At 41.6% G+C, this 25,240-nt stretch overlaps 4 protein-coding genes across 7 annotated transcripts; 2 read left to right on the top strand and 2 right to left on the bottom strand.

Annotated features, from left to right (window-relative positions):
* Positions 1–53: 53 nt before the first annotated feature.
* On the bottom strand, positions 54–10,839 carry arsg (arylsulfatase G). Its single transcript, XM_068305774.1, has 11 exons — positions 10,767–10,839; positions 9,535–9,774; positions 9,132–9,367; positions 7,911–8,025; positions 7,422–7,568; positions 4,343–4,533; positions 4,053–4,133; positions 3,834–3,942; positions 1,579–1,699; positions 1,382–1,472; positions 54–790 (listed from the first exon to the last, which is right to left on the bottom strand). The coding sequence occupies exons 2-11, from the start codon at positions 9,759–9,761 to the stop codon at positions 513–515; spliced, it is 1,596 nt and encodes a 531-aa protein (XP_068161875.1). The 5' UTR covers positions 9,762–9,774; positions 10,767–10,839; the 3' UTR covers positions 54–512.
* LOC137588612 (monocarboxylate transporter 7) lies at positions 8,458–17,854 on the top strand. Of its 4 annotated transcripts, none has more exons than XM_068305771.1 (6): positions 8,458–8,530; positions 13,237–13,476; positions 13,608–13,751; positions 13,832–13,960; positions 16,369–17,343; positions 17,605–17,854. In XM_068305771.1, exons 2-6 carry the CDS (start codon positions 13,239–13,241, stop codon positions 17,796–17,798), a joined length of 1,680 nt encoding a protein of 559 aa, XP_068161872.1. In that variant the 5' UTR covers positions 8,458–8,530; positions 13,237–13,238; the 3' UTR covers positions 17,799–17,854. The 4 variants fall into 4 exon arrangements, with proteins under 4 accessions (XP_068161872.1, XP_068161873.1, XP_068161871.1 ...); XM_068305772.1 differs by lacking the exon at positions 8,458–8,530 and adding an exon at positions 9,664–9,744; XM_068305770.1 differs by lacking the exon at positions 8,458–8,530 and adding an exon at positions 10,493–10,692.
* A 674-nt stretch (positions 17,855–18,528) lies between these two features.
* On the bottom strand, positions 18,529–22,233 carry LOC137588616 (archaemetzincin-2). Its single transcript, XM_068305779.1, has 7 exons — positions 22,104–22,233; positions 20,667–20,955; positions 20,223–20,396; positions 19,945–20,073; positions 19,507–19,670; positions 19,254–19,430; positions 18,529–18,900 (listed from the first exon to the last, which is right to left on the bottom strand). Exons 1-7 carry the CDS (start codon positions 22,131–22,133, stop codon positions 18,736–18,738), a joined length of 1,128 nt encoding a protein of 375 aa, XP_068161880.1. The 5' UTR covers positions 22,134–22,233; the 3' UTR covers positions 18,529–18,735.
* A 490-nt stretch (positions 22,234–22,723) lies between these two features.
* Positions 22,724–25,180, top strand: si:dkey-21c1.1 (uncharacterized protein LOC100150256 homolog). The gene is made up of 3 exons (XM_068305780.1): positions 22,724–22,856; positions 23,275–23,380; positions 23,988–25,180. The coding sequence occupies exons 1-3, from the start codon at positions 22,840–22,842 to the stop codon at positions 24,243–24,245; spliced, it is 381 nt and encodes a 126-aa protein (XP_068161881.1). The 5' UTR covers positions 22,724–22,839; the 3' UTR covers positions 24,246–25,180.
* Positions 25,181–25,240: the final 60 nt, after the last annotated feature.

Genomic DNA, 25,240 nt, shown 5'->3' with positions numbered 1-25,240 from the left:
GTATATATTCATATACTGTATATACAGTATATACAGTATATGTATACTGTATACATATAATTACTGATATAATGCTAATAACATGGCGAGACCATATAATTTGCCAGAGGGTGGCGCTGTTAGGGCATTCCGATGATGTGTTCAGCTGCTTGACACTGGACACCAGAGACTCATTAAAGAGGAGAAGTGATTCTGCATGTGTATTTCATTTATTGTAACAATGAAATCACATATTAATTCTCATATATCCACCAAAATAAAAATGAAGTTTCCATCATATCACAGGACACTGAAATTGTTCCTAAAACATACTTTTTATAAGCTGAACAAATAGACAGACCTCAGAAAAACCAACTGGCCTAAGTTAAGCCACCTGCACCCTCCTGCTATCTCTCTGCTTGTTTGCACATCCCCTGCTGCATCTGGACACCCCCCCAACAACACACTCTACAAACAGCTGAGCACATCTAACCGAGGTCGTTTCTGTTTGCTTGCATCGGTGTGATTCTCTTTCAGCCTGTGTGGCAGCGGCAAACAGCATGTTCTGGGTTACAGCAGGGCACAGCTGACGTATCTGTGCTGTAGTCTGCTACAGATACAGATGTGTCCGTCGCAATATCCCATAATAATTCCTCCCTTTTTTGGGAGATCCTCTCCATCGCTGCCTGGTAGTCAGGCGATTCAACATCCAGAGGTGTTTCCTCTGCCTTGTCGTGCTGTAGGTCAAATATCAGGGGTGGATCATGGAACTCCTGCCTCCCTGTTGCACCTCCACAGGCTTTAGCTGAACCTGCAAGGGAGTGAAGACGTGCTCTTGTCTCTTTCACATGTTTACATGTTCAAATATTCCTATAAATAGAGATAAGTAAATCAAAAAACCAAATGTCCATCTTTAGTACCCAACAAAGCACGAGTAGAATTCCACTGAATTTTGAGCAGAAGTCAATTCCAGCAATTTTGGACAAAAAGGAGATGGAACTTGCACCGTCAGATATGCAAGGACTGACACTGGAATTTTTTTGCTCCTTTGGGTGTTCACAGAAGGAGTATTTACAGAATATCCCTCTGCATTATATGTGTTGGAGAAAATAATGTAATTTTTCACTGTTGTTTAATATTGCAGTACATATATATTTCCTTTTTTTCCAAAGTTGTATTTAGAGTTATATTACCAAATTGTGTTGTATGTTATAATCTATAGCCAATAACCTTTTGTACCACGACTGTGGTAAAAGTCCTAGTGAGTTACAAACCACTTCAATCTTTTAACAGCAAAATATTTCACATCAATTGGAACAGGCAAGCTGTGATATCCTCAACAAATGCTTTTCGTTATTTAGGCTTCTCTTTTTATCTGTGACAAGCAGTTTAGCTAGTTTACCTGTCAAATAGTAAGCTTTGTGGTTCCCCATTCGAACTGCCTGCAAGTCACCAAACTGTCCAGCAGCACCACTGTTAGGATGACCAAGAAACTGGAAAATAGAGGAAAAGAGTATCTGCAACCCCTGCTGACGCTCACACAGTGACAAAAAAGAGAAAGCCTTTCTTAAGCAAAAGTAAGACAACAGAAATTATTACCTCATGACCACTTTGTTCACCATGCAAGAGGATATCTGTAGCATCGATGCCATCATAGCGTCTGTCTGCAGGAGGAGTCACATTTGCCAGTGACAGAAGGGTTGGGAAGATGTCCATACCACTGCAAGAAGGGATGGTATTAATGATAAACTTGGATTTGCATGATTGAAAGAGAGGAAGAAAAGACATAAAATTCTATCCAACACTTAATTCTATGCAGGTCAGACGTACAGCAGCTCGAGTAGTCGCGGAAGCAAAAACTCGGGTCTGGGAGGAGTTTGGGGTGGCCATGGAGGAGGACTATAGGTCAGTCTCGAAGAAATTCTGGCAAACCATTCGTCGCCTCAGGAGGGGAAAGCGGTGCACAGCCAACACTGTTTACAGTAGAGGCGAAGTGCTGCTGACCTCGACTGAGGATATTGTCTGGCAGTGGAAAGAATACTTCGAGGATCTCCTCAATCCCGCTACCATGTCTTACACAGAGGAAGCAGAGCCTGAGGTCTCAGAGATGGACTCGTTCATCACCCAAGCTGAAGTCACAGAGATGGTTGCCAAACTCCTTGTTGGCAAAGCACCAGAGGTGAATGAGATTCGCAATGTGCAAGGACTGTCATGGCTGACACGTCTCTGTGATATCGCATGGCAGTCGGAGACGGTACCTCTGAGATTGGCAGACCAGGGTGGTGGTCCCTCTTTTCAAAAAGGGGAATGGAAGGTATGTTCCAACCTAAGGGGGATCACATTCCTCAGCCTTCCGGGGAAAGTCTATTTCAGGGTACTGGAGAGGAGTATTAGACCTATAGTCGAACCTCAGATTCAGGAGGAACAACCAGAAAAGGGCGGTGTACCCTTTTTGGGTCGGTGGAGAGCCTTGCCCCAAGTGGAGGAGTTTAAGTATCTTGGGGTCTTGTTCACGAGTGAAGGAACCATGGAACGTGAGATTGACAGACGGATCGGTGCAGCTTCCGCAGTGATATGGTCGCTGTATAGGTCTGTCGTGGTGAAGAAGGAGCTGAGTTGTAAGACAAGGCTCTCGATTTACCGGTCAATCTACCTACTCTCACCTAACGTCATGAGCTTTGGGTCATGACCGAAAGGACAAGATCCCGGATACAAGCGGCTGAAATGAGTTTCCTCCGTAGAGTGGCTGGGCGAACCCTTAGAGATAGGGTGAGGAGCTCAGTGACCAGGGAGGAGCTCAGAGTAGAGCCGTTGTTCCTCCACCAGCTGAGGTGGCTCGGGCATCTGTTTCGGATGCCTCCTGGACGCCTCCCTGGAGAGGTGTTCTGGGCATGTCCTACCAGGAGGAGAACTCAGGGAAGACCTAGGACATGCTGGAGGGACTATGTCTCTCAGCTGGCCTGAGACTGATGTCCCCATGACCTGGCCCCGGATAAGCGGTTGAAGGTGGATGGATGGATTTAATTCTATTCAACCAAGGCCATGCTAGCAAGGTCTATGGCTATACATTGAGTTGCATGCTCAATTCAGCCAACTACAAAGTTAAATAATGTATATATTCATATGTAAAGCTAGCCTTTGTTACAAAATCACAGACTCACCACAATTACAATGTTAATACTGTAAATCTATTTAAGGGTGAACTATAAAAAGCGCAGCTGACGCCAATTTCATTATTTTTTTTGCTGGGTTTTTTGTCATAAACCATAGTTCCAGGCAATCTGATTCTTTGACCTGTTAAGAGCATTCAATAAAAAGTCACAGTGTGACTAATATGATTATAATTCACTTTTAAAGAGGCATAAATCACCAGAATTCATTGCAATCATCTTACTGTTTGGTGAAACATTTCACTAAAAATAACAATTCCTACTCATGGCACTAAGAGAAATGTTAGAGGATCGTTATACAGTAATCCACATTCTGGAGAACATAAAAGGAAGTACAGTACATTTTCTTTTGTTAGTTGTTGAAATATTTCATCGGATAAAATAAAAAAATAACAATTAAGATTCCTCTAGACAACATACACATGCAATTCTCAAGATAATCATGCCACCAGTTGTCATGCTTGTTCTACACAAGCAAAAAAAGACTAACAGTTATTGTCGGTGATATTTTAATCTGGACTGAATGACCAACTTGACTGAATGAACTCCAGAGCACATAATCCTCTTGAATGCTTCCCTGCATGTATGAACTAGCACTATACCACAGCCAACAGGGATTGATCATTCCATATTTACACAAACGTAGAGCTGTGTATTTTGAAGACCTGAAGATCCTGATCTGACCTGAGCAAGGCAGAGCTAGTGGTGTTTGCAGGGATCCTTCCGGGCCAATAAGCCACTGTTGGGACCCTGTGGCCCCCCTCCCACGTGGTCTGCTTAGCTGAGCCTCCTCCTAGCACACATGGAAAACACATGTACATGTACATCAGCTCAAGCATTTGTCATATCATAAAAGCAAGGATGGAACATGTTAGTAATTTCTCAGAGAGGACGTTTTTATACCTCTGCTGGTCTGCCACTTTCCACTGAAAGGTCCCATACTTCCTGCATACTGGCACTTCTGTTCCCAAGGACCGTTGTCACCTAAATGCAGTTTGCACACACACACACACACACACACACACACACACACACACACACACACACACACACACACACACACACACACATACACACACACACACACACACACACACACACACACACACACACACACCATCAAGGAATATCTGAATGACAAGTACACTGACACAACAGTAAGGGGGAACATGTGATCCATCTCATTGATTTACCTGTGAACCAGATAAGAGTGTTTTTGTCTGTGTCATCAGAAGCACTCTTTATTGCCCCCACCAGGCTGTCCATCTCTCGCAGAGTGGCAGGATACACTTGGCCTCCGTATGGAGGAGAGCCCAGGGCAGGGGCCAAGGGGACGTGCATGTGAGCTAGCGCTATGTAGAGGAGATAAGGCTGTCCTCGATCTCTAAAGGAGATACATCACACAGCTTCAACTGACAAACACCTTGGTGACAATTAACGTCTGTCAAATATTTGAATAACGTCAGTAGATAATTTGTATAGCAAATATTTGATCAAGTTGGGTGGCTTAGATACACAACACAAACATCTTAAAACCTGTATACTTTCTGTTCCAGTAAAAAGGATCTTAAACAAAGCACAGAGACCTTTACATAGCTCCTATATTATATATATCCAAGCAGTGCAGTTGCAGTTTCTCAGAAGTGTGCATTAGGTTTTAATGCATTTTTAAGATATGTTCCATATCAGCTACATACTGCAAAGTAAAGAATCACAAAGGCATGACCATTGTACAATTTTGCGGTCAAAATGTCTTCAAAAACTTCTGTTATTAACAAATCAGAATGAAAAACAGAATCCAAATGAGGTGATCCGAGGTTAGGTGAGGTAACCCCTCTCAGAAATCATATTGAACAGATCTATCCTGTTATACAGTATATCATCAGTCATCATTATCATCCAACGGGAAGCTCACAATTACAGGTATATTTACTAATCTGTTTAAAATGCATGAGTCTCTCAATACTGCACTTAACACACATACAGTATATAATACATAAAATACAGTGTGGAGACAACACATACTGTATGTCCACACTGATCCCAGCCAATCAAAACCTAAATGATCAATTTTTCAGACTTGTATTTCAAAATGGTTGGTATTTAACAGCCGGTTTTCTCATATCACTATTATCCATATCCATCACTATCATGTAGATCCTAATAATTCTTTGTGAACACAATTTTCAGTCTACGAAACATTCTATGAAAGAGGTGTTTTATTGAAATTAAAATAAAATACTGTTGCGTGTTATAATCTAATGTTTTTGGCATCAACAGATATAAACTTCCATAAAAACCCACAACTGTTCCAAAAGCATGAAAACCATGTGACATGAACCTTCGTAGGAGACACACAGCTGATTTGTGGTTAAAACTCTGCTTGGTAGACAGCATCACTTCCTTTTTTCCTTGCTGTTGATCACATGCATGTCTAAAGCAGTAAAACCAAACTGATGACAGGGCCCCAAGATTCAAACCCCTTAATTTAGATTCGAATTGCTGTAACAACATTACAATTCTAAACAATATTCATCTTATAAGCTTCATCCTGTTGCAGAGCTCCATGACATTGTAAAATTACTTACATTTTCACTAAATTGTTTGAATTGCTCTTTTAGGGGAAAATGAATCATCCTAAAACTATTTTGTAGGTTTTTCTACACTTTAAAATAAATTTAAGTGGACTGGAAGTAAATGTCATGTGTAATGAATGATAATAATATCATATAAATACAGTTCTTATTTGTGTAAAGCAGTAAAACATACGTATGACCAAGTGTGACCTAGTTTACCTAGCACATAGCACATGCTGCTATGTGCATTTGTGTTGCAAGAACAATACTAACATGACATTGTGTAGTCCTGTTTGGTGGTCAATTAGAAAGAGCTACAACTGTAGAGTGAAAAGGCACAGGATGGAAATTTACACAGCTGGATGGGTTGGAGAATTTTCACATTTTGAAAGAATACTAAATCATTTGAAGCATCAACACTTATCTTGAGCTCCACCTTATTTTTCTGATTCCATGATATAAAAAAACCTTATTTCATATGAACTTCTTCTTCATCTTCAGAGTACTGCCGCAGCGGGTCACGGGGAGCCGGAGCCTATCTGGGGGCATAGGGCGTGAGGCAGGGGACACTCCGGGCATGACGCCAGTGCACTGCGGAGCCACACACAAAGACATACAACCATGCACACACACACACACACTCATTCCTACGGGCAATTTCGGTATGGCCAATCAACCTGAAGCACATGCTTTTGGAGGTGGGAGGAAGACGGAGAACCCGGAGAGAACCCATGCAGCCAGCATGCGAAATCCGCACAGAGCGGGACTCGAACCCGGGTCCGCCGTGTCGTGAGGCGGCAGCGCTTTCTCTTGCTCGCTGTGTGTGTGAAGATCGATCTGATCTTCAACCTGATTCCCACCTTATGTTCCCCCAGAGGCCGGCAGAAACATACCAGAAACAAACCAGAAACATACCAGAAACATACCGAACATACAAGTCCCAGGCCCGCACTTTGACTTCCACAGTGCTTTTGTGCTGCCATTATTGGGTAACCAATTACTTTAGCAATAGGTGACAACAGTGCACAGAGGCTTTTTTGATATTTTTACCACTTATGTTTGAATGAGTATATCATTTTCAGACCATCAAACATGTTACTGTTATTCTGTAGTTTGGACGAGGGATCATTTTTTACCCTCATACACACACATCTATGGGGAGACACCACCTCCTCACTACATGTTGTGACACAAAGAGACATGAAACTGTATAAAAGTGTAGACTAATATGAAAGTCTTCTTGCAATATCTTTTATTTGCATCAAGCAAATAAAAGACTGACTTTCAAAGAGAAAAAATAAACCACAGCATGTTTTGTTTCCACCCTGCCTTTCTAAAACTTGTAGCTGTCTGGGTTCGTGTTAGAGGATTGAAACAAAAACACAACACAACATTGACAATGCAAACACAATTAGACATGTGAGATGCATTATCTCAGGATCAGTAGGAGCTATGTTCACACCCTTGTTAACTATTTAATGGAAGTGTTATTGCATTGCAGAGGCTTGTCAGCATCTAAAACAACTCCAACCAAAACACATCTATAATGTGTATAGATCTACAATGATGCTTACTTTAGACTGTTGAGGAAGACAGACAAAACAGAAAAAGTTAAATGTAATCCATTGTGCTGTATCATTTTTTTTAGATGTCAACACCTTTGTATGTATTTATTGTACTGTCTGCTGTTTTGTACCTTGCATTGCGTATGATCTCTGTTGCAGCGGATTTGTATTGTTCTGTTAGCGTCCACAAATTAAGCGGCTGTTCCACAATGGTATCGTTTTTAATCAGCGGAAGGCCCGGTTTTGAATAACAGCCTCCTTGTGGACTCCTCTTCAGTCTGGAGCGTGAGAACAATAGAATGGGCATGTTAGAAAATTACACAAAGCTATAAAGTGGTCATGGGGTACAGCTGTGGATATTTGAACATGACCAGGAAGAAAGAAATTGATCCACTGAACTTCCTGCTCAGCAAGTTGGATAACCATTTAACAGTTTACATTTTCAATGAGATAAACAGGTTCAGCTTCTATTATACATACAGTGTGTGTTAATTTGCCTTTCTTGGCTATCATTAAATAGAAAAAATAATAAGTAATGCATCTTCATTTAAAAAATCAGACGATGGACTAATAGTAGAACATGTTGTACTGCAGCCATAAATAGGAGCGTGGAGCCACACCTAATCACACTGGGTGTTGATGAATCACAGGGAGGGCACCGCGGCAAGTTGAACCCAGGCATGTCTGTACAGCCCATGTCATTGCTGTAAGGGATGCCCAGGAAGTAATCAAAACCTTCCAAAAAGAAACATGTGCAAATGTTCATAAAAACAACTGCAAACAACACAAACAAATAAGAATTAACAGAAAATGGATGGATGGAGTTCAGCAATCTTACATTTAGCTTTTAGTTTTAGCTAAGTGAGTCTAATCCGACCTAAGTCCCTACAATGGCTTACATGCATTTTCTTTGCATTGGCTGTACAGTCCCAGTGATGTGTGTCACTGCATATGTGTATGAATGGCTTGAAACTTCAAATAAGGTCTTTAAGGTGAAGAAGAAATATAAAAAGAATATTTTGATTTGTCATCTGCTTTTCCCCATGTCTGCTATGTAAATAAATTTTCTGTTGGTTTTGCTTGTTCACGTGCTTTCTTATTTTGGACTTTGCTACATGAATTTATCATTTGAACTCTTTTATCAGTAAATTATTGTGTTGCAAATGGGTCAGTCCATCTCTCCTTCCTGTGCTGTCCTTTGTGCTGCATTTGGTTCTTATTTTTGAACTGCCAGTGAGAGGTAAGTTGTGATCGGGAAGTGAATGTTGAGTCAGCAGTAGGTAAAAAAAGTCTTTAGCAAATATGTTGTTTCATGAGACACAGCTGCAGGGACTTGTGTCATACTGAGTCTGATACCTGTGACGCTGAATTGTTGCCTCACATTCTCCCTGTGGATAGAATGATCTTGAAAAACTGGATACCACAACACGGAACTGAGTATATATACTTTGGGTTAAGGAAGTTAACAATCTTTCATATCCTTAAACTGTTACATTTACATTTCAGCAATTCTCTAAGTGAAAGTAACTGCAACCTTTGAACATTTTTTTTAAAATTTTGGATAATAAACATCAGCTAAATGCTCTTTGTACTTCTTGATATCTCATGTTCTGTAGCTTAATAGCTGGTGGCTGTCGTTTACTACATTCTGATAGGGCGGTCTAAGGTACTAGCTGACGAAGTAATCTCTAATGTCGTTCAAACGGGTTTTTTTGTAATGTCGACAGAAGTTTTTATGCTGAAAAGACGAGTGACGTTCAAAATTCATTGGGTATTACTAGCTGATCTGAGGCAGTTGTGTGGAATTGGGTTCTTTGGACAAACGTCACACTTCCACTTACCTCTTTTCGTTGGACCATAAGGTCCATTGTGACCAAGATGCCATTTCCCGATCATGGCAGTGTAATAACCCGCCCTCTGTAGTAGCTGGGGCAAGGTGACTTCAGACAGAGGCAGACCGGCCACAGAGCCCACTCCAAAGTTATGAATCACCCCATTTCTGAGGCCGTAACGTCCGGTCAGGATGGCAGCACGAGAGGGAGAACAGGTCGAGGCAGGAGAGTGGAAGTCTGAAAATCTGAAAATAAGTTTGACATGTTGCTTTGCTAACCTTATTCCTAACTTTTCTACAGTCACTTCTTACAAGCCCTCAAGACAATTTCCCAGTTTATATAATTCACATCAGACTTTAATGATAAGAGATGTAATTTACTGATGCAAAGCAGATATATTCAACTTGTATACCTTAGACCTTGCCCTGCCATTAGGTTGAGGTGAGGTGTGTTATTTGATTTTCTCTCAGGCTGGTTGGTATCCAGGTCACCCCACCCTATGTCATCTGCCAATATAATGATAAAATTGGGCTTCTCATCAGACTTATCACCACTGACTCCATGTCGTAACGTCGTCATGAAAAGCAGAACACACATCAGTATCCCAGACAGAGGGAACAAGGTGATACCCTCAGCCATTGTTGGTCCAAATCTGCAAATTTAAACACATTGAAGGTAAAACTTTGTTACTGAATCAAGAGCAGCACGGTATACCAGCGATACACAATGCAATGCAAGGCTCAATCACTTTGTTGGTAATTAATTGCATCTTAACAGCAGACATGTGACTAATCTATTCAGACAATTACTTCGTACACACTGCATGTTTAAATGTCTGAATGACCCCTGTGAGCAGGCAAACACTGAACAGAAAATCTTTAATCAAGGATTATAGGAAATACCTCAAATGCAAACAGGGTCAGAGTGGGTTATGTAAACTAAGTGATAGTGATAAAATTAGACTCTGGTTGGTGTTCCAGTGTGATCTCATGACTGGTTCAAAGTTGTTCACATTTCTTGCATATTACATCAGACTCTATAATATTATCATCCTAATATCTTGATAAATTAAATCGATTTTCTGACAGCGTATTTGACTGACAGTTAAATATGTGTAAATGAAGATCGTCACTCATCATAAATGACGTGAAACCTGTTTTTTGAGAACTCTCCACACTTGGGGATGTGCGGGACTCGACACTCCGGTTTAGGGAGAAAACTGGCTGGAACCAGATCGCGTCTGGGGACCGTCCTAACCTAACCCCCCCGATCCTTTGTGGGTGGGGGGGGTGGGGGGGGTTAAGGAGGACTTCCCAGTGTATTTGGATCAGCTTTCATGCGTTTCAAAGTCTGCGCGTTCCTGAGTCTGTGTAAGCGAAACCATGTCCGTAGAGTTCCGTCCCGTTCGGGCGCAGCGGCTCAGCAGGCGTGACTGACGCCGGCAGCCGACGGGCTTCCGCGGGAGAGTCCGTGTGAGCGGGAGCCGCGCGCGGACGACACGGGCGGCTGACATGCGTGAGGTTTCATCCTAAGCGAGCACGTTTGCGTTGGTGCGCCCCGTCTATTCACGGTAAGAGGTGTTATTAAGCGTGCTTTAAATGAAATGCATGGCGACATAGAGTTGGTTATAAGTAGAGTACTTACAGAGCGTGTGAGCCGTTTATAAAATCACCCGTTTGAAAAGTCAGAGTTCACTGAACTCGAGTGTTGCCCAAAGGAGACTTTGGCGTCAGCCTCGTGGGGAAGGACTTTTCTATCTACTGGCTTAAAATTACTACCTCCAAACCCTATAAAATATAAATAAATAAATAAAAACTATTATTATTATTATTATTATTATTATTATTATTATTAAGCATTTAACATGACGCTTCATTTCCAGTTTGTGACACAGAATCCACTGAAATCAATTTAACTGGAAGTACTTGTTAAACAGAATAGACTGACTACAGATCCTTTCTATAGCCAAATGTTAAGGCATATATGAAGGGTTTCTGGCTTGATTATTGAAAGAAAAATTAAGAATTTAAGTGGAGAACTGAACTCTCCACTTCAGTCTTGTGCAGGCGGGATAGAATTGGTTTCCGAACAAGTTGCAGTATCACAAATCTTGCTCAACTCTAATGTAGACGCTAGACGGCACAAGCCAGTGTCTTATTGTGCAGGTCCTAGAGAGGTGGAGGTTTGTCCTGGAAAGGAGAGGAATGAAGGTTAGCCGCAGTAAGACAGAGTACATGTGTGTGAATGAGAGGATAAATACAGAGGGTTGTGTCAGGAAGAGCATCCGATGTAAAACTTTTGCCAAATCAAACGTGCAAATCAATACCGGATCTGTCTAGGCTTGGGTTAACAATGACTGCCATCGGTGCTGTTCACCTACAGGGTGCCGGTGGAAATTGGATTACTGTTGGTCGAAGAAGGAGACGAGGAAAATGTGATCGTTGGATGACATAGTGATCTGTAGTGAGAGCAGGGAACAGGTGGAGGAGAAGCTAGAGAGGTGGAGGTTTGTCCTGGAAAGGAGAGGAATGAAGGTTAGCCGCAGTAAGACAGAGTACATGTGTGTGAATGAGAGGGACCCAAGTGGAAGAGTGAGGTTAGAGGGAGAAGAGATCAAGAAGGTGGAGGATTTTAAGTGCTTAGGGTCAACAGTCCAGAGCAATGGAGAGTGTGGAAAAGAGGTGAAGAAGCGTGTACAGGCAGGATGGAACGGATGGAGAAAAGTGTCAAGTGTGATGTGTGATAGAAGAGTGTCAGCTAAAATGAAAGGAAAGGTGTACAAAACTGTGGTGAGACCAGTGATGTTGTTTGGTCTAGAGACAGTGTCACTGAGGAAAAGACAGGAGACAGCTGGAGGTAGCAGAGATGAAGATGCTGAGGTTCTCTCTGGGAGTGACCAGGAAGGATAGGATCAGGAATGAGTACATCAGAGGGACAGCACATGTTAGAGGTTTTGGAGATAAAGTCAGAGAGGCCAGACTGAGATGGTTTGGACATGTCCAGAGGAGCGACAGAGAATATATTGGTAGAAGGAGTTTTGAACTGCCAGGCAGGTTTATGGATGTAGTGAAAGAGGACATGAAGGTAGTGGCGGATGCGGATACATACAAGAGGATGCAGTAGACAGGGTTAGATGGAGCCAACTGATTCGCTGCGGCGACTCCTGAAGGGAAAAGCCAAAAGGAGAACAAGAAGACAAATCTTGCTCAACTCTAAACAGATCTTCAGTAAGCACATAACAATGATATATTTATTGTTGTCTGTGCCGTATAAGCTTGGTCCTTTTGGTTTTTGTATTTAGCCGAAACATGATTTTGGTAATATTTTGATCGACTGTTAAATCGACAGTTGTGAGTAATGTGACAATGTGATTACAGCAGTTTGGACCTTTTTAAAAGAAAACTAAAATGGTTTAAACATTCATCAGTTTTTGGCTTCTCCTTAACTTTTTTAGCAACACTGATGTTTATTCAGGGTAAATGTTAAATTTTATATAATGACATCACATACTGTATTATAAGCCTTGCACTGGTATAGAAGAAGAAGAATGACATTTATTGATCCTCCATAGGGATATTTTTTTATGTTAATACATAGTCACTACTTTCGTAGTAGAACATTTCTAATCATCTGTTGTAATGTCGTAACAAGTAATAGTAGATCTGTGTGGTATTTTGGCATTTTTTAACACTTGAAACACTCGTATCATGTAGAGCAGGCACCAATGGTGAATCGCTGGATTAGATTGTGTTTGATGAATCAACACATTAGGGAACAAAACACAACACCCAACACAGGGGTGCCAGCTGTTGCTGCATTATGTTTACTAAGTAAAATAAGCTCAACCTGTTATTACTGCAATAATTATCTGTTTAACTTGTTTGAACTGTGTCTGTACTTGTAAAAACATTTTATGTGTGAGATGATGAAAAGTTAAGACCATCTTATAACTGTTGCATCGACATGCGCAACAAAAAGGCTGATTTTATTTGTAGGTACTTACACAAACATTGTTCTTCCTCATGTCAGTCAAACAGTCAAAATTGTTTTTAACCAGAAAATAACATTTCTGGTTATTTTTCCATACATTGATATTGTCATTTCTCTTTATAAGGTATGGTACAGTGTGGTGCAGGAACGACGAGGTTCTTGGGGCCCAATGTCTACTCAGAGGCCCCTGATGGAGGCTGGGGATGGATTGTGGCCATGGCCTTCTTCTTGGTGGAGGTTTTCACGTATGGCACCATCAAAACTTTTGGCATCTTCCTCCAAGACCTGATGAGTGAGTTTGGGGAGACCAACAATCGTGTTTCCTGGATTGTTTCCATCTCTGTGTTTGTCATGACCTTTAATGGTGAGTACAGACAATGAGGTTAGCAGGTCTCCACTCTGCAGAAATAAAACAACACACACTATAAATTTATACAGTCTTGGGACTGTTTCATGTTCTACACTAAACAACATTCATCCTCCACATACCTTCAGCTCCTCTCTCGGCTGTGATGACCAAGCGCTTGGGGTTCCAACTTGTTGTCATGACCGGAGGACTTCTTATTTCCACGGGAACCATTGCCACCAGCTTTTCCACTTCCATCAATCAAATGTACATCACCTATGGATTAGTTGCAGGTATGGATTCCTAATTTGTCTCTGACTTGGTTTTTATCAGTGTAGATAAATTGTGGTCTAAACTGTCCTCTTTTCCACAGGTCTGGGCTACTGTCTGACCTTCCTGCCCACTGTAACCATTCTTTCTCAGTACTTCACCCGTCGCCGCTCTCTGGTGGTCTCTGTGGCTTCCATTGGAGAGTCCCTGTCCATATTTGCATCTGCACCAGGTGATTGTCCCAAAGGCTTTTCATGCATGAAGATGCAGGTTTACAACTGTGAGAATATGGTTTCAAACTGTGCCAAAGAAAATAATTTGTTTGAAATTCTCGAGATTTCCTTTTTTTTTGCTGACACAATTCTGACCTTATACTGTTAGTCAGTTTAGACAGATTAAAAGATGCTTTGCTCTCTGAAGTAATTTACAAAATACAGCACATAAATATTCAAAAAAAGAAACTGCTGAATTCACGTTTACTACCTTCGTCTGGCCTGAAGGTAGTTTTATTGCAACTAAAAATTACCATGATCATTGGTATACTGTATCACCAAACACTTATTTTTGGGATTTTAGTCAATGAAACGTGATTTTAAAGTGACTCAAAAGGTTGGTCATATCTTCACGGCATACATACCCCAAATGATGCATTTGGGGTATGAAAAATTGAAGAATTCGTTCAGGTTGTCTGCCCACTTCCGCCTGGTCACTTGGGACCAGAAGTGGGCAGATAACCTGAACGAATTTTTCAATAGATTCGATCAGGCATCCACCCCCTCCCACAGCCCAGCCCTCCACGCTGTAGCCCCCTCTCCACCTGCCCCTGCCCCTCTCCAACACCACCACATCCCCTTCCCCTCCCCCTCTACAACAATCAGCTCACGGCCACTCCAGTTCTCTTACCAGCCTGCCATCGGGTTGGGTGACGCCATCATTTTCCTTCAGCATCGAGCACTGTCTCACCTGGAAAGGCCTGGGAGCCTTGTGAGGATCATGTTTTTTGATTTCTCCAGTGCTTTTAATACTATAAACCGGCACTGTTGAGGGACAAACTGGAGATCACCAGGTTTGACCACCACCTCACGGACTGGATATTGAACTATTTGACCAATCGCCTGCAGTTCGTGAGGACCCGGGACTGTGTGTCGAACACTGTTGTCTGCAGCACGGGGGTACCACAGGGAACGGTCCTGGCTCCGTTCCTGTTCACTCTCTACACTGCAGACTTCTCCCACATCTCCCCCATATGTCACCTGCAGAAGTTCTCTGATGAGTCTGCAATCGTCGGCCTCATCACCGATGGGGACGACAGAGAGTACAGAGAACTGACCCAGGACTTTGTGGACTGGTGCCAGTGGAACCGTCTCCAGATCAATGCGGATAAAACCAAGGAGCTGGTGGTGGATTTCCTTAGGCGATCACTCTGCCCGGTTACAACGGTGAATATCCAGGGTACGGACATTGAGGTGGTGTCCTCATACAAGTACCTGGGTTTTCACCTGAACAATAAACTGGACTGGAGTACAAACACTCACTCCCTCTACAAAAATGTTCAGAGCAAACTCTATCTGCTCAGGAGGCTGAGGTCGTTTGGATTGCGGGGGCCACTCCTAAAGACTTTTTATGACACCGTAGTAGCCTCAGCTATTTTTCATGGGGTGGTCTGCTGGGGCAGCAGCATCACTGCGGCCGACAGGAAGAGACTGGATAGGCTCATTAGGAGGGCAGGTTCTGTCCTAGGATGCTCCCTGGACTCAGTGGAGGTGGCGGTGGAGAGGAGGATGACAGCCAAACTGTCTTCGATGATGAAGAACAACTCCCACCCTCTGCAGGGCACACTAAGATCACTGGAGAGCTCCTTCAGCGATAGGTTGCTTCACCCAAGATGCGTGAAGGAACGCTATCGCAGGTCCTTCCAGCCCATGGCTGTCAGAGTCTACAACCAGCAATCCTCCCAGCAGACCACTCAAAGAACTCACAGAACTCAAAGAACAAAACATTGTAATTCTGGATGAACAATATAATCTTCAGCCTGCAGTGTATATTTTTGATGTGTAAATATAACTGTAAATTTCTGATAATAGGATATATGTTAATATGTTTACAATATGTGAATATGTAAATTTCATATGTTGCAAATGTTAATATGTTTGTATATTATTTAAGTATTTATGTATGACCCCCCCCCTCCGCCACGATCGCACAAATTTCCCCACTGTGAGACAATAAAGGTTTATTATTACCATTATTATTATTATTATTATTATTATTATTATTATCGATGCAATTTCCTCCGGGATTAATAAAGTATATCTATCTATCTATCTATCTCTTATGTTCATATTTTGAGTTTGTCTTTAAAAAAAGTTTTTGTGTTTATACATGTGATTAAAAAGTGTTGGAACTTTTTTAAACTAGAATTTTAGTAGAGGAATCATAGGTCTTTGAAGGTCTTTAACTATTTGTTTGTCTTAAGGACCAGTGGTTGTTGAGACGTAGCTTTCAATCTTTTCAGTAGAAATGTTAACAATAATAGAAAGTAGAACCTCACTGGTCTCAGATCTTACTCACCATACTCAATACTACAGTTTAACTTTTACTGATTAACACATGTGTAATTTGTCCCCTCTCCCCCCACAGCATTTTCCGCATTGAAAAACGTTATTGGCTGGCGACACACCATGGCTGTGATAGGAGCTCTACAAAGTACCATCATCATCTGTGGTGCCCTCCTTCGTCCAATCATTATCAAACCCACAGAGATCCAGAAGACAGAGACAGACGGATCGAGTCCAAAGGAAATGGAGCTCCTTTCTTCACAACAGAATGTTGATAGCACCAACACAAATGACTCTCTGACAATCAATACCTCTAATGGAGAAAAGTCCACTGAGCTGCCCAGAGACACTGGAGACTCTGTCCAGTCTCTCGAGGTTACTGACAAGCCAGAGACAGTGGTTTTCTTGGATGAAAAAGTAATATCAGGGTCAGACCAAACGTCCGTGGAAAACAGTATGAATGAAATGGTATCGTCTGAAACTGAGGAGCTACAGAACAAAGATCCAAGAAAACAAATGATAAAAGATGGGGAAATAGAATCAAGTGGTAACGGTCTATTTGCCAAGATCTCAAAACTTCTGGATTTCTCCATCCTGAGAGAGCAGAGCTTCATTTTTTATTCTATGTTCGGACTATTTGTCACGTTTGGCTTCTTTGCCCCTCAGTTGTACATCATAGAGCTGAGCGTGAGTCGAGGTGTAGAGCGGGATCACGCCACCTACATGCTCTCCACTATGGCCGTGGCTGAAATCTTTGGCAGATTCGCCATTGGGTGGATCCTGATACGGAAGCGGCTGATAAAGAGGAAGCTGCACGTGCTTCTCGTTTGCGTCATTGCGATGACTCTGGATCTAGTGGGGTTTACTTTAGTGACAGAGTTCTACGGCCTCGCTGTGTTTTGTGCTTTGTATGGTTTCTTTATGGGAACCTTAGCACCCACCCACATCCCCATGCTGGCAGAGGATGATGTAGTGGGCATAGAGAAGATGTCCTCAGCTGCTGGTGTCTATGTGTTCATACAGAGCTTTGCAGGCTTGGCTGGACCCCCACTTGGAGGTAAGGGTGATCATGTATTGGACAGTAGTAAACTATTTACTATTGATTTTATTCAAAACTAATCCTATCAAAAAGCATGATTTACAGTTCTTAAGGTAAAGATATTTGTACAGTAAAGTCAGTGGTAAAATCAGTTGTTCAAAAAAGGAGCATCTTGAGCTTTCAGGACTGTGATTCAAAAGTTAAAATCAGTTTAAAGTAAACTGAAAGTGATTTGTAAAGAATGGTCCACTAATACTTCTTCTAATCCTCCTCTGGCAGGTGTTCTGGTCGATTTGACTCAGAACTATGGATCGGCCTTCTACTCCTGTGCGGCTGGACTGGCACTCAGCGCAGTGTTCCTGGGTCTGGTTAGACCTGCCAAGAGAGGATTACTCTGCAAGAGAAAGACCCCCAAAAAATTCCAAGACATACATAAAGGACAAGAGGACTGTGAGAACCAATGCTGTGTATGAAACAGGAGGAGGAGCCGACAGTCCTCAGGATGGCTGTGAAGTGAAATGACGACAACCTGATCCACAACAGCTGGAGGCCAGAGCAGACGTCGAGAAAGTCACGAGCTTGGCTTGAACTGATAAGAATGAGATAAGCCCACTAAAAGGATCTAGCCATTGCAGGGTAAAGAGTTCTCTGAAGACCACTGCTGGCAAATGCTGTAGCAATATGAATACAATAATGTGATGGATCAATAACACGATCTATCACTAGGAATTATAGATCTGGGGTCTGGGAGAACTTTAAAGCTGCATTAACACTACAGCACATTACTCCACATCATTGATTGACTCAACAACTGTGCCTGACGTTAACATGAGTGATCCATGTCTAGTAGAGTTACCTCAGTTTTTGTTATCACATGAACAAGATTTTTAACACTGATACTTGACAAAAGAATGTATTAATTTAAATAAAATTATTGAAGCTGCTGATGAGCAATACCCGGAATAACTGGAGAAATGGACAGATACAAGAACAATATTTTGACAATTTTCTATAATGCCTTTTATAGAAAATTTAAGATGCTCAGGAACTGATTTATCTGATTAAAGGTGTGTTTTTAATTAAACAGTTACCAATTACTTGACATATTAGAGAAACTATTTTTGTATAAAAAATGTGTTCAATCAAAATAAAACAGTGTGGTTCGGTCCTCCTAAGCAAGTTTGTTTTTTTATTCATCCTGTCATGATAAAAATACATTATATACATACTGTATATTACTGCTTTCATTTAGATAAAGAAATTGAATGTTAAAAGGTTCTTACTGGAAAAGGTGTGCTTAACACAAGTCAATTTACACCTGACAGTCCAAGTTTGTGTGAAAAATATTACAACACAGGAGATCATTTTACATGCTTTACATGAATGGATATTCTGTTCTGAGTAAAATGGTTAATCTTTGTCTTTTTCCAGTATGTTCAGGCACCGACAGAGCCACAGTCTGGATGTCTCAAAGGCTTCAGTGGGTTTAGGATAGTGCAGCACAGACTGACAGGAAGAGGCCACATCTGATCCGGTTGTTTGACTCTGTTCTGCCTCCATCCAGTAGAGTAAGGCCTGGTGAACACAGATAAGCATTTGCTTAAAGCAAAAACACCAAAAAACAATACATAGATATGTCTAGTTGTTTTGGTGCAATTAATGAACTGATACTTTCCTACACCTTTAAAAAAATATGTAAGAGCAGCTTCTTTTCAATGGCTTTAACCTACCTTTATTACATCTACCTTTAGCTACATCTTGTGGGTTAGTTTGAAAAAAATAAATCTAATGGAAAACAATGCAAATTCCAATAAAAAAAAGTTGATATACTGTACTTACTGAATATATAGATTCAATACACTTTATAATTATTATAGATATTAAAATGAGAATAGAATGTAATAATTAAATTCTAACAGAATTTATACCTTATATCTTTCGGCTATTTTGAAGTTGATGGCAACCTGTATCTTACGAAGGCAGATAGGGCAGAAATCCAGTGGCCTGCGATCAGACTCGTCCAGGTGGTTTGAGCCCTGCATCACACAGTTTAACCACTGGCAATGCTTGATTCCAAACATATGGCCAATCTCATGAGTCATTGTCTGGAAAGGAAACATGTACCATCAGGATTTTCTGTAAACAAATAGACATTGACAAATTATGGGAACACATGGAAACCTTGCAGGACCGAAGCAAAAGACTGCTGGTGATGGGGGGAGTGTAATATCCATCAAACACAGAGTAGTCCCCCTGCTTTGGTTTAAGACATTTCTTCAGCCTCCCAGCATAGCTACTGCTGTAGAAGTTGTCATCATATCTGGCAAAACTGAAAACACCCATTCCTGTAAGCACAGTTAAGAAATAACAGCGATGACATAGGAATTTTAGAGAAATCAGTTTAGCTCCATCTAGAGGCAGATCTATCACATTGCATCATCATAGACTGCTGATAATACTGAGATAATCTTTACAGATTATTTTTCTCTCGATAAAATAATTGTTTTTGGGATTTACAGTAATTTGAGGTGCAGTGGAGTATCACCCTGAAGTGTGGAATCATCCGTCCACAATTGAAAATTTAGTTTTCCTAGTTAAAGTTTTGTGGCAAAATCTTACCCATGCTAAGAGATGCCTGTCCAAAGACAAAGTTCCAGGAATCTTTGGGGTAGAGGTCAATCATTGTGATTCCAATAACACAAAAAGCATCTTCTGGGATCCTGTGATGGAGGAATCTCAGCAGGTCCCCTGAAAGTTAGGGGTGAAAAATCAAAAAAGCCTTATTATGCAAATCCACATGGAGATCACTAATTTCTACCCATTTTTGTATTTCTTAACTCTCCATTCCATCATAATTATGGTACAAAGAACTAAAGTCACAAGACTTTCACACCTACCAGTGAGAATCTGAAGGTTGTGAGAGTTACTGTTAACCCTGAAAGAGCATCCAGTTTCAGCTACAGTAACAGCTGGCAGTAACTTGACAGTGAGCCCATAGAAGAAGACTTGACAGTATTCTCTGAGCCATTCCACATACTGGTCTGTCATGGGCCCCACCTCCCCAAAGGAACCTGGTGTCAGTCAAATATGTGACATGCTGATCAGAGTTTAAAAAAAACAAACAAAAAAACCCAAACCAGTACAACATTCCTTATCAGCCCACAATGGAGTTTGACTGTAGTCAATGGATGAAACCGCTCGAGGGTTACATAGTATTGTAAAGAAAAATAAAAACTTAAAATACAAATAATTTCTTGATAAATTGCCATTTTCTCAATAATGTGTCAATAATTTGGAATAATGTGAGAGAATCTCGTGACATTAGACACACATATGCTCACCAATGGTTTGAATATATAAAATATTGTTCTTTGAATTGGGGATTTTGCGGTTAGGATCCCTGTAAAAGCTCTCAAAGTCTTGAGACTTCTCAGGGTGAGCAGCGATCCAGTCGGAGTCAGAGTGTAACGTGATGAGTTGAAAAAGAGAATCCGGTTGCCCTGCATTGAATCCTTCCTCCAGAAGTTGCCTTTCTTCTTTTGTGTACTTCTTATAAAGTTTGGTCAAGTCCTTGCAACTACCGACCAAGGCCACTTGTAGCGTCTGCACAGAATGCTGAATCACTTTCATCTGCAGGAGAGGTACAGCATCAGCACAGTCACAGACAAAGCAAAGGCAAAATTTGCATTTCTTTGCTATCTATGGGGATCATTTTCTATTGATTAAGGCTTTGATCTATGGCAGTAGGTCAGAGCACTAACTTTGATCTTTGACCTATGCAAGTAGGTCCGGGTAAAATTTTGAATTCAGGGGTTCGCGAGATGCTGCAGTCTGTGACTGCATTGTTATATCTCGCGAATGGGATGTACTGTATTGTCAGTGTTTGTTCGTTCGTCCACCAAATATCTTCACAACCGCTGCACATAGAAAGATGAAACAAAAAACACATTACTCTGGCCACAAAGGGGATGAAAATGAGAGGATGACCTTGAGAAAACTACATCGAGGTCAAATTTCAACTTTTGTACACTCAGGAACTAGATAAGATAGAAAGACAGGGAGAAGGCCAGTGTGAGTAAGACCATAGATCAAAGCTTTGATCTACCTGTGCTTTGATTAAAATGTTTGTAAAGTTTTGAATTCAGGGGTGTCACGGGATGTGGCAGTCTCTGACTGCCTTGGTTCTAGTTTGATTTTGGAGTAGTGTACTGCTGCTGAAATCTACTACCCAATTTCATGCCTCTAAAATGATTTATTTAAGTGATGAATTTATTTAATTTAATACCTTGGTATGTCTAGTTCAGCTGCAAATAACTAGTTTTTCTTTAAATTTAGTTTCTAAGGGAACAAATACTTTTTCATGCAGGCCCAGTAGATAATAGATTACATAGACTTTTTGGTTTGAGAAACTCTTGTTTATTGTACGGGTTGCATTTGTTTTATGTTAAGTTTATTTTGAACTAATGACACAATTTTCATTGCAGTATTGTATGTCGACTCAAAAAAATTAAACGAATGTCCCCTTGAAATGCTTTTTGTCATTGTTGTATACAGAAGATTAGTATAAAATGTTGGTGTTATCACATACACAATAACATAATGTGACCATAGCAGTGGGATAAACAAAGGTAATTCGTACACCGTACAACACATTTCATATTTGCTGCAGGTATTTCAGGTATTTTTTAAAATAATAATAATAATTAAAAATATCAAAATTTTGCGTCAAACGAATTAGCTACTCGGTCGTATGACATTAATGTAGAGAACTATCTCACCATTATGTCAGCTTGGAGTCGTTTCCGCATTGTGCAATGACGTCAGGTAAACAGAGGGGCGGAGCTCTTAACTTCACGCGACAGCGGCGACAAGTGAGGAAGACATGTCAGTGTCTACTTAACGACTACGGCGTAACGGCTATCCTTCCTCCGACTAGTTTGAAGTTTTAACTATTAACTTTACTCGTAGAGTGTCTCGCGCTTGACCGGAGTCACGTGTCAGCAACAGTTAACCACAGTCAGCGACAGGCGGTTGGAATACGAACGGCGGAAGAACTTTCAGTTAGCGTAGTACAGCGTTACTTAGCTTTAAGTAGTGAGCTTGACAAGAACGTTGCTGAGAAGCAGCTAGCAGACTAGCTTGTTCTGTTTGCTGTCATGCCGGGACTTCCTCGAGATTTCACTGCATGAACGAGAACACCCGGTGGTTAGCTTGTTAGCAGTTACTCCGCCGACGCATAGGCAGGGCGGGGAGGACTCGGAGCAGCGACCGAACAGGTCCGAACCGGCCCGCAGCTGTTGGTGCTTTCCTTCGGAGATCCGAGCCTCAGCCGTCTGGAGATCGTTCCCTTAGTCATCCTAGACTTGGTGGTTTGGCTGGAGGAGACCTAAAACTCCCGAGTTTCCGCGTAATGGCCGCAGAGCTGTGACACAGCCAGCTTTAAAGATAACATCTCAGTCCGACTCACAAGGAGTGTTCACCTCTGTTTGCCAGAAGAGAATCAAGAGGACGGACATGCTGACTGACAGCAGGTAATGACAACAACCGTTTCACACACCCGTGTCCTCGATGCAGGCCGATCGTACGTAGGTACATGTCATCCAGCATTCTAGTTGAATCGTATAACACATTATCCACATCTTAAGACAATATTTTCAAGCCATTGAGTCTAAACAGCTGTAATATCCACAGGATTTATTAGTTTTTTTAAACGGACGTAATGCTCTGTATTAGTCAGTGTCTTCTCTTTAGTAGGAGTGCTATCTCTACCATGCCTGAGTAGTGTAGCTATTTTTGGTTCCTCTTGAAGTTCCTCCTGTCTCATAGTGGGCTCACCTTCACCAAGTCTGTCTCTCACATCATTTGTGTCACTTTATCGTTTACTTTTAATTTCACTTTACTTTCCTCTGGACTCGTAATACCCCGTCTTCCTTTTTTGGGTTTACACAGGAAACGCTATCGTAGCTGTGACAGTGATGAGGACCAACAGCTGATTCCTCAGGCCAAGAGGTCAGGAGGGGGTCCCAGCCTGCTTGTGTCCGATGTGGACTCAGAGGTGAGATACTGTATGATTGGATTAACCTCTGAACCATTGGAATGACATTTACATCTGATTTTGTGATTAAATATTGTATTGGAGTAAGACTAAACCCTCTGGGCCGGCGCAGCAAGAAGGGTTCTGGGTTCGATACCTTTCTGTGTGGACTTTGTACGTCATCCCCGTGTCTCCAGGTTCTCTGGCTTCCTTGGTCACACAAAAACACGCAGCTCACGTGAACTGGTCACACCAAAATTTTATGTTAGATTGAGTAGTTATTTGGCGTTTGTGTGGCCCCATGATGAGCTGGCGTCTTATCTGGGGTGTACCCTGCCTTTAACCTGTAGACAGCTGGGATAGGCTCCAGCAGACCTGTGACCTGCAATCCGGATCAGCGGTTGCAGAAGATGATGGATGGATAAATCCTCTGCATTTGTTTTGTATTGTGGAGTTCATTGACATTTATAGATAAAGCAGTGTGGTATCATGTAGCCTGCATCATTTCATTTGGTTGTGCAATGCATTTGTAATGCACCACTTTCAGAAAAGCTGAGAATGATGTCATTTAAGTATTGCGTACATCTATGAAAGTAAACGCCATAACCCATCTGGTTTGTATTTGCAGTCTTCCAGCAGCGACAACAGTAACGGGATCAGCAGTCCAGACAGAGCAATAGTGGTCAGCGCCAGGCCGTGCATACATAGCCTGAACAACCGCATCACCCAGCACTCCCTCAGCCCGAAGCCTGATGACTCTCCTTGCTCCTTGCAGCATGGTTTCCATGGTGACTGCAGCAGTGTGTCCTACGACTACATCAACAGAGTCCTGAGGGAAGCACATTTCAATAGTCTGCAGACTAGAGGACGTCCAGGCTCAACATGACCATAACCTCTGATCCCTCTCCTGACCTTTTGTCCCTCGCCCATCAGTGCTGGCAGGGTGGCTCCTCCACGAAAAAGCCTCAAGTGCTACATGGGTCAGGGGGAAAGGGATGATGTGTGGGGAGGTTTACAGATACTGGGCACAAAGGCTCATTCCCCACCTCACCATGTACCATTTGTCCAGACCATAAGCACATCCATCTTTCCATGGCCCTACCACTGTGGTTTTCTGTGCTGTATTGATGTGTTTGTGTGCGCATGCATACGCACTTTGTGCACTTTATAAAGAGTTCTCATTCTCTTTACATGTGTGCGTTGATGTGTGGACATTGTCATTGGTGCTAATCACAAGAAATGTGTGATGATCCAAAGTGCTCACAAAACTAAATAAAGCTAAGCACTTTACTCAGTAACTCCTCAGTCTGTTCACTCATGACTGGGTAGTCGGTTCGATGTTTGTAGAGAGGGAGTTTGTTGTGACCCATTCACAGATGAAGTTTATGTAGGCTAATTTATTCATTCCTGGGGAGCTTTATTAAAACAATCCAGTAACATGTTTTATGCCTTATTTTGTAATTTGCAGTTACTTTCACTGTTTAAATGAATCTAATGTTTGGTGTGGCAGGTCAGTGGGTTCAAGGCAGTGGAAGAGATTACTCATGAGCCACTCAAATAAAATCCAACCTCGAATTAGACGCTGGTTAATTATAGAGTTGGGAGAACAGCCATGGTGTGGAGCTCAGCAGAATCCTTCAAACAGAAAAGGCCTCAAGAAAGCTCTTGAATGTGTTTCCTTTTAATACATCTGCCATACTTTTTTTTTAATGGTTGAATGACCAACACACTGTTGCAAATAAAATGAGATGTTAAAATGATTCATATTTTATGTAACTTCCCAAATCATTCTACATTGAAATAAAGGATTACTGCAAATAATGGCTGCAACAAGTCATTCAGACCATATTTTAAATAATTTCAAGACTTGTTTATATAGTG

The sequence above is a fragment of the Antennarius striatus genome, chromosome 21 (genome assembly GCF_040054535.1).
Source record: "Antennarius striatus isolate MH-2024 chromosome 21, ASM4005453v1, whole genome shotgun sequence".
In the NCBI taxonomy this organism is placed as follows: domain Eukaryota; kingdom Metazoa; phylum Chordata; class Actinopteri; order Lophiiformes; family Antennariidae; genus Antennarius; species Antennarius striatus.
This window is presented reverse-complemented; position numbering and strand designations above follow the sequence as displayed.

What these genes read in the sequence shown, in the direction of transcription:
- arsg (XM_068305774.1), bottom strand. Translation starts at nt 9,761, where the DNA reads ATGGCTGAGGGTATCACCTTGTTCCCTCTGTCTGGGATACTGATGTGT. An exon ending in TCAACACCCAGTGTGATTAG is followed by an intron (nt 7,569 to 7,910) that starts GTGTGGCTCCAC and finishes CTCACGCTCCAG; the next exon opens with ACTGAAGAGGAGTCCACAAG. An exon ending in CAAAGCTTACTATTTGACAG is followed by an intron (nt 791 to 1,381) that starts GTAAACTAGCTA and finishes ACTCCCTTGCAG; the next exon opens with GTTCAGCTAAAGCCTGTGGA.
- LOC137588612 (XM_068305771.1), top strand. Translation starts at nt 13,239, where the DNA reads ATGGTACAGTGTGGTGCAGGAACGACGAGGTTCTTGGGGCCCAATGTC. An exon ending in GTTTGTCATGACCTTTAATG is followed by an intron (nt 13,477 to 13,607) that starts GTGAGTACAGAC and finishes ACATACCTTCAG; the next exon opens with CTCCTCTCTCGGCTGTGATG. An exon ending in CATATTTGCATCTGCACCAG is followed by an intron (nt 13,961 to 16,368) that starts GTGATTGTCCCA and finishes CTCCCCCCACAG; the next exon opens with CATTTTCCGCATTGAAAAAC.
- LOC137588616 (XM_068305779.1), bottom strand. Translation starts at nt 22,133, where the DNA reads ATGCGGAAACGACTCCAAGCTGACATAATG. An exon ending in ACAGGCATCTCTTAGCATGG is followed by an intron (nt 19,671 to 19,944) that starts GTAAGATTTTGC and finishes CTGTGCTTACAG; the next exon opens with GAATGGGTGTTTTCAGTTTT. An exon ending in TTTTGCTTCGGTCCTGCAAG is followed by an intron (nt 19,431 to 19,506) that starts GTTTCCATGTGT and finishes TTTCCTTTCCAG; the next exon opens with ACAATGACTCATGAGATTGG.
- si:dkey-21c1.1 (XM_068305780.1), top strand. An exon ending in TGTCCGATGTGGACTCAGAG is followed by an intron (nt 23,381 to 23,987) that starts GTGAGATACTGT and finishes TTGTATTTGCAG; the next exon opens with TCTTCCAGCAGCGACAACAG.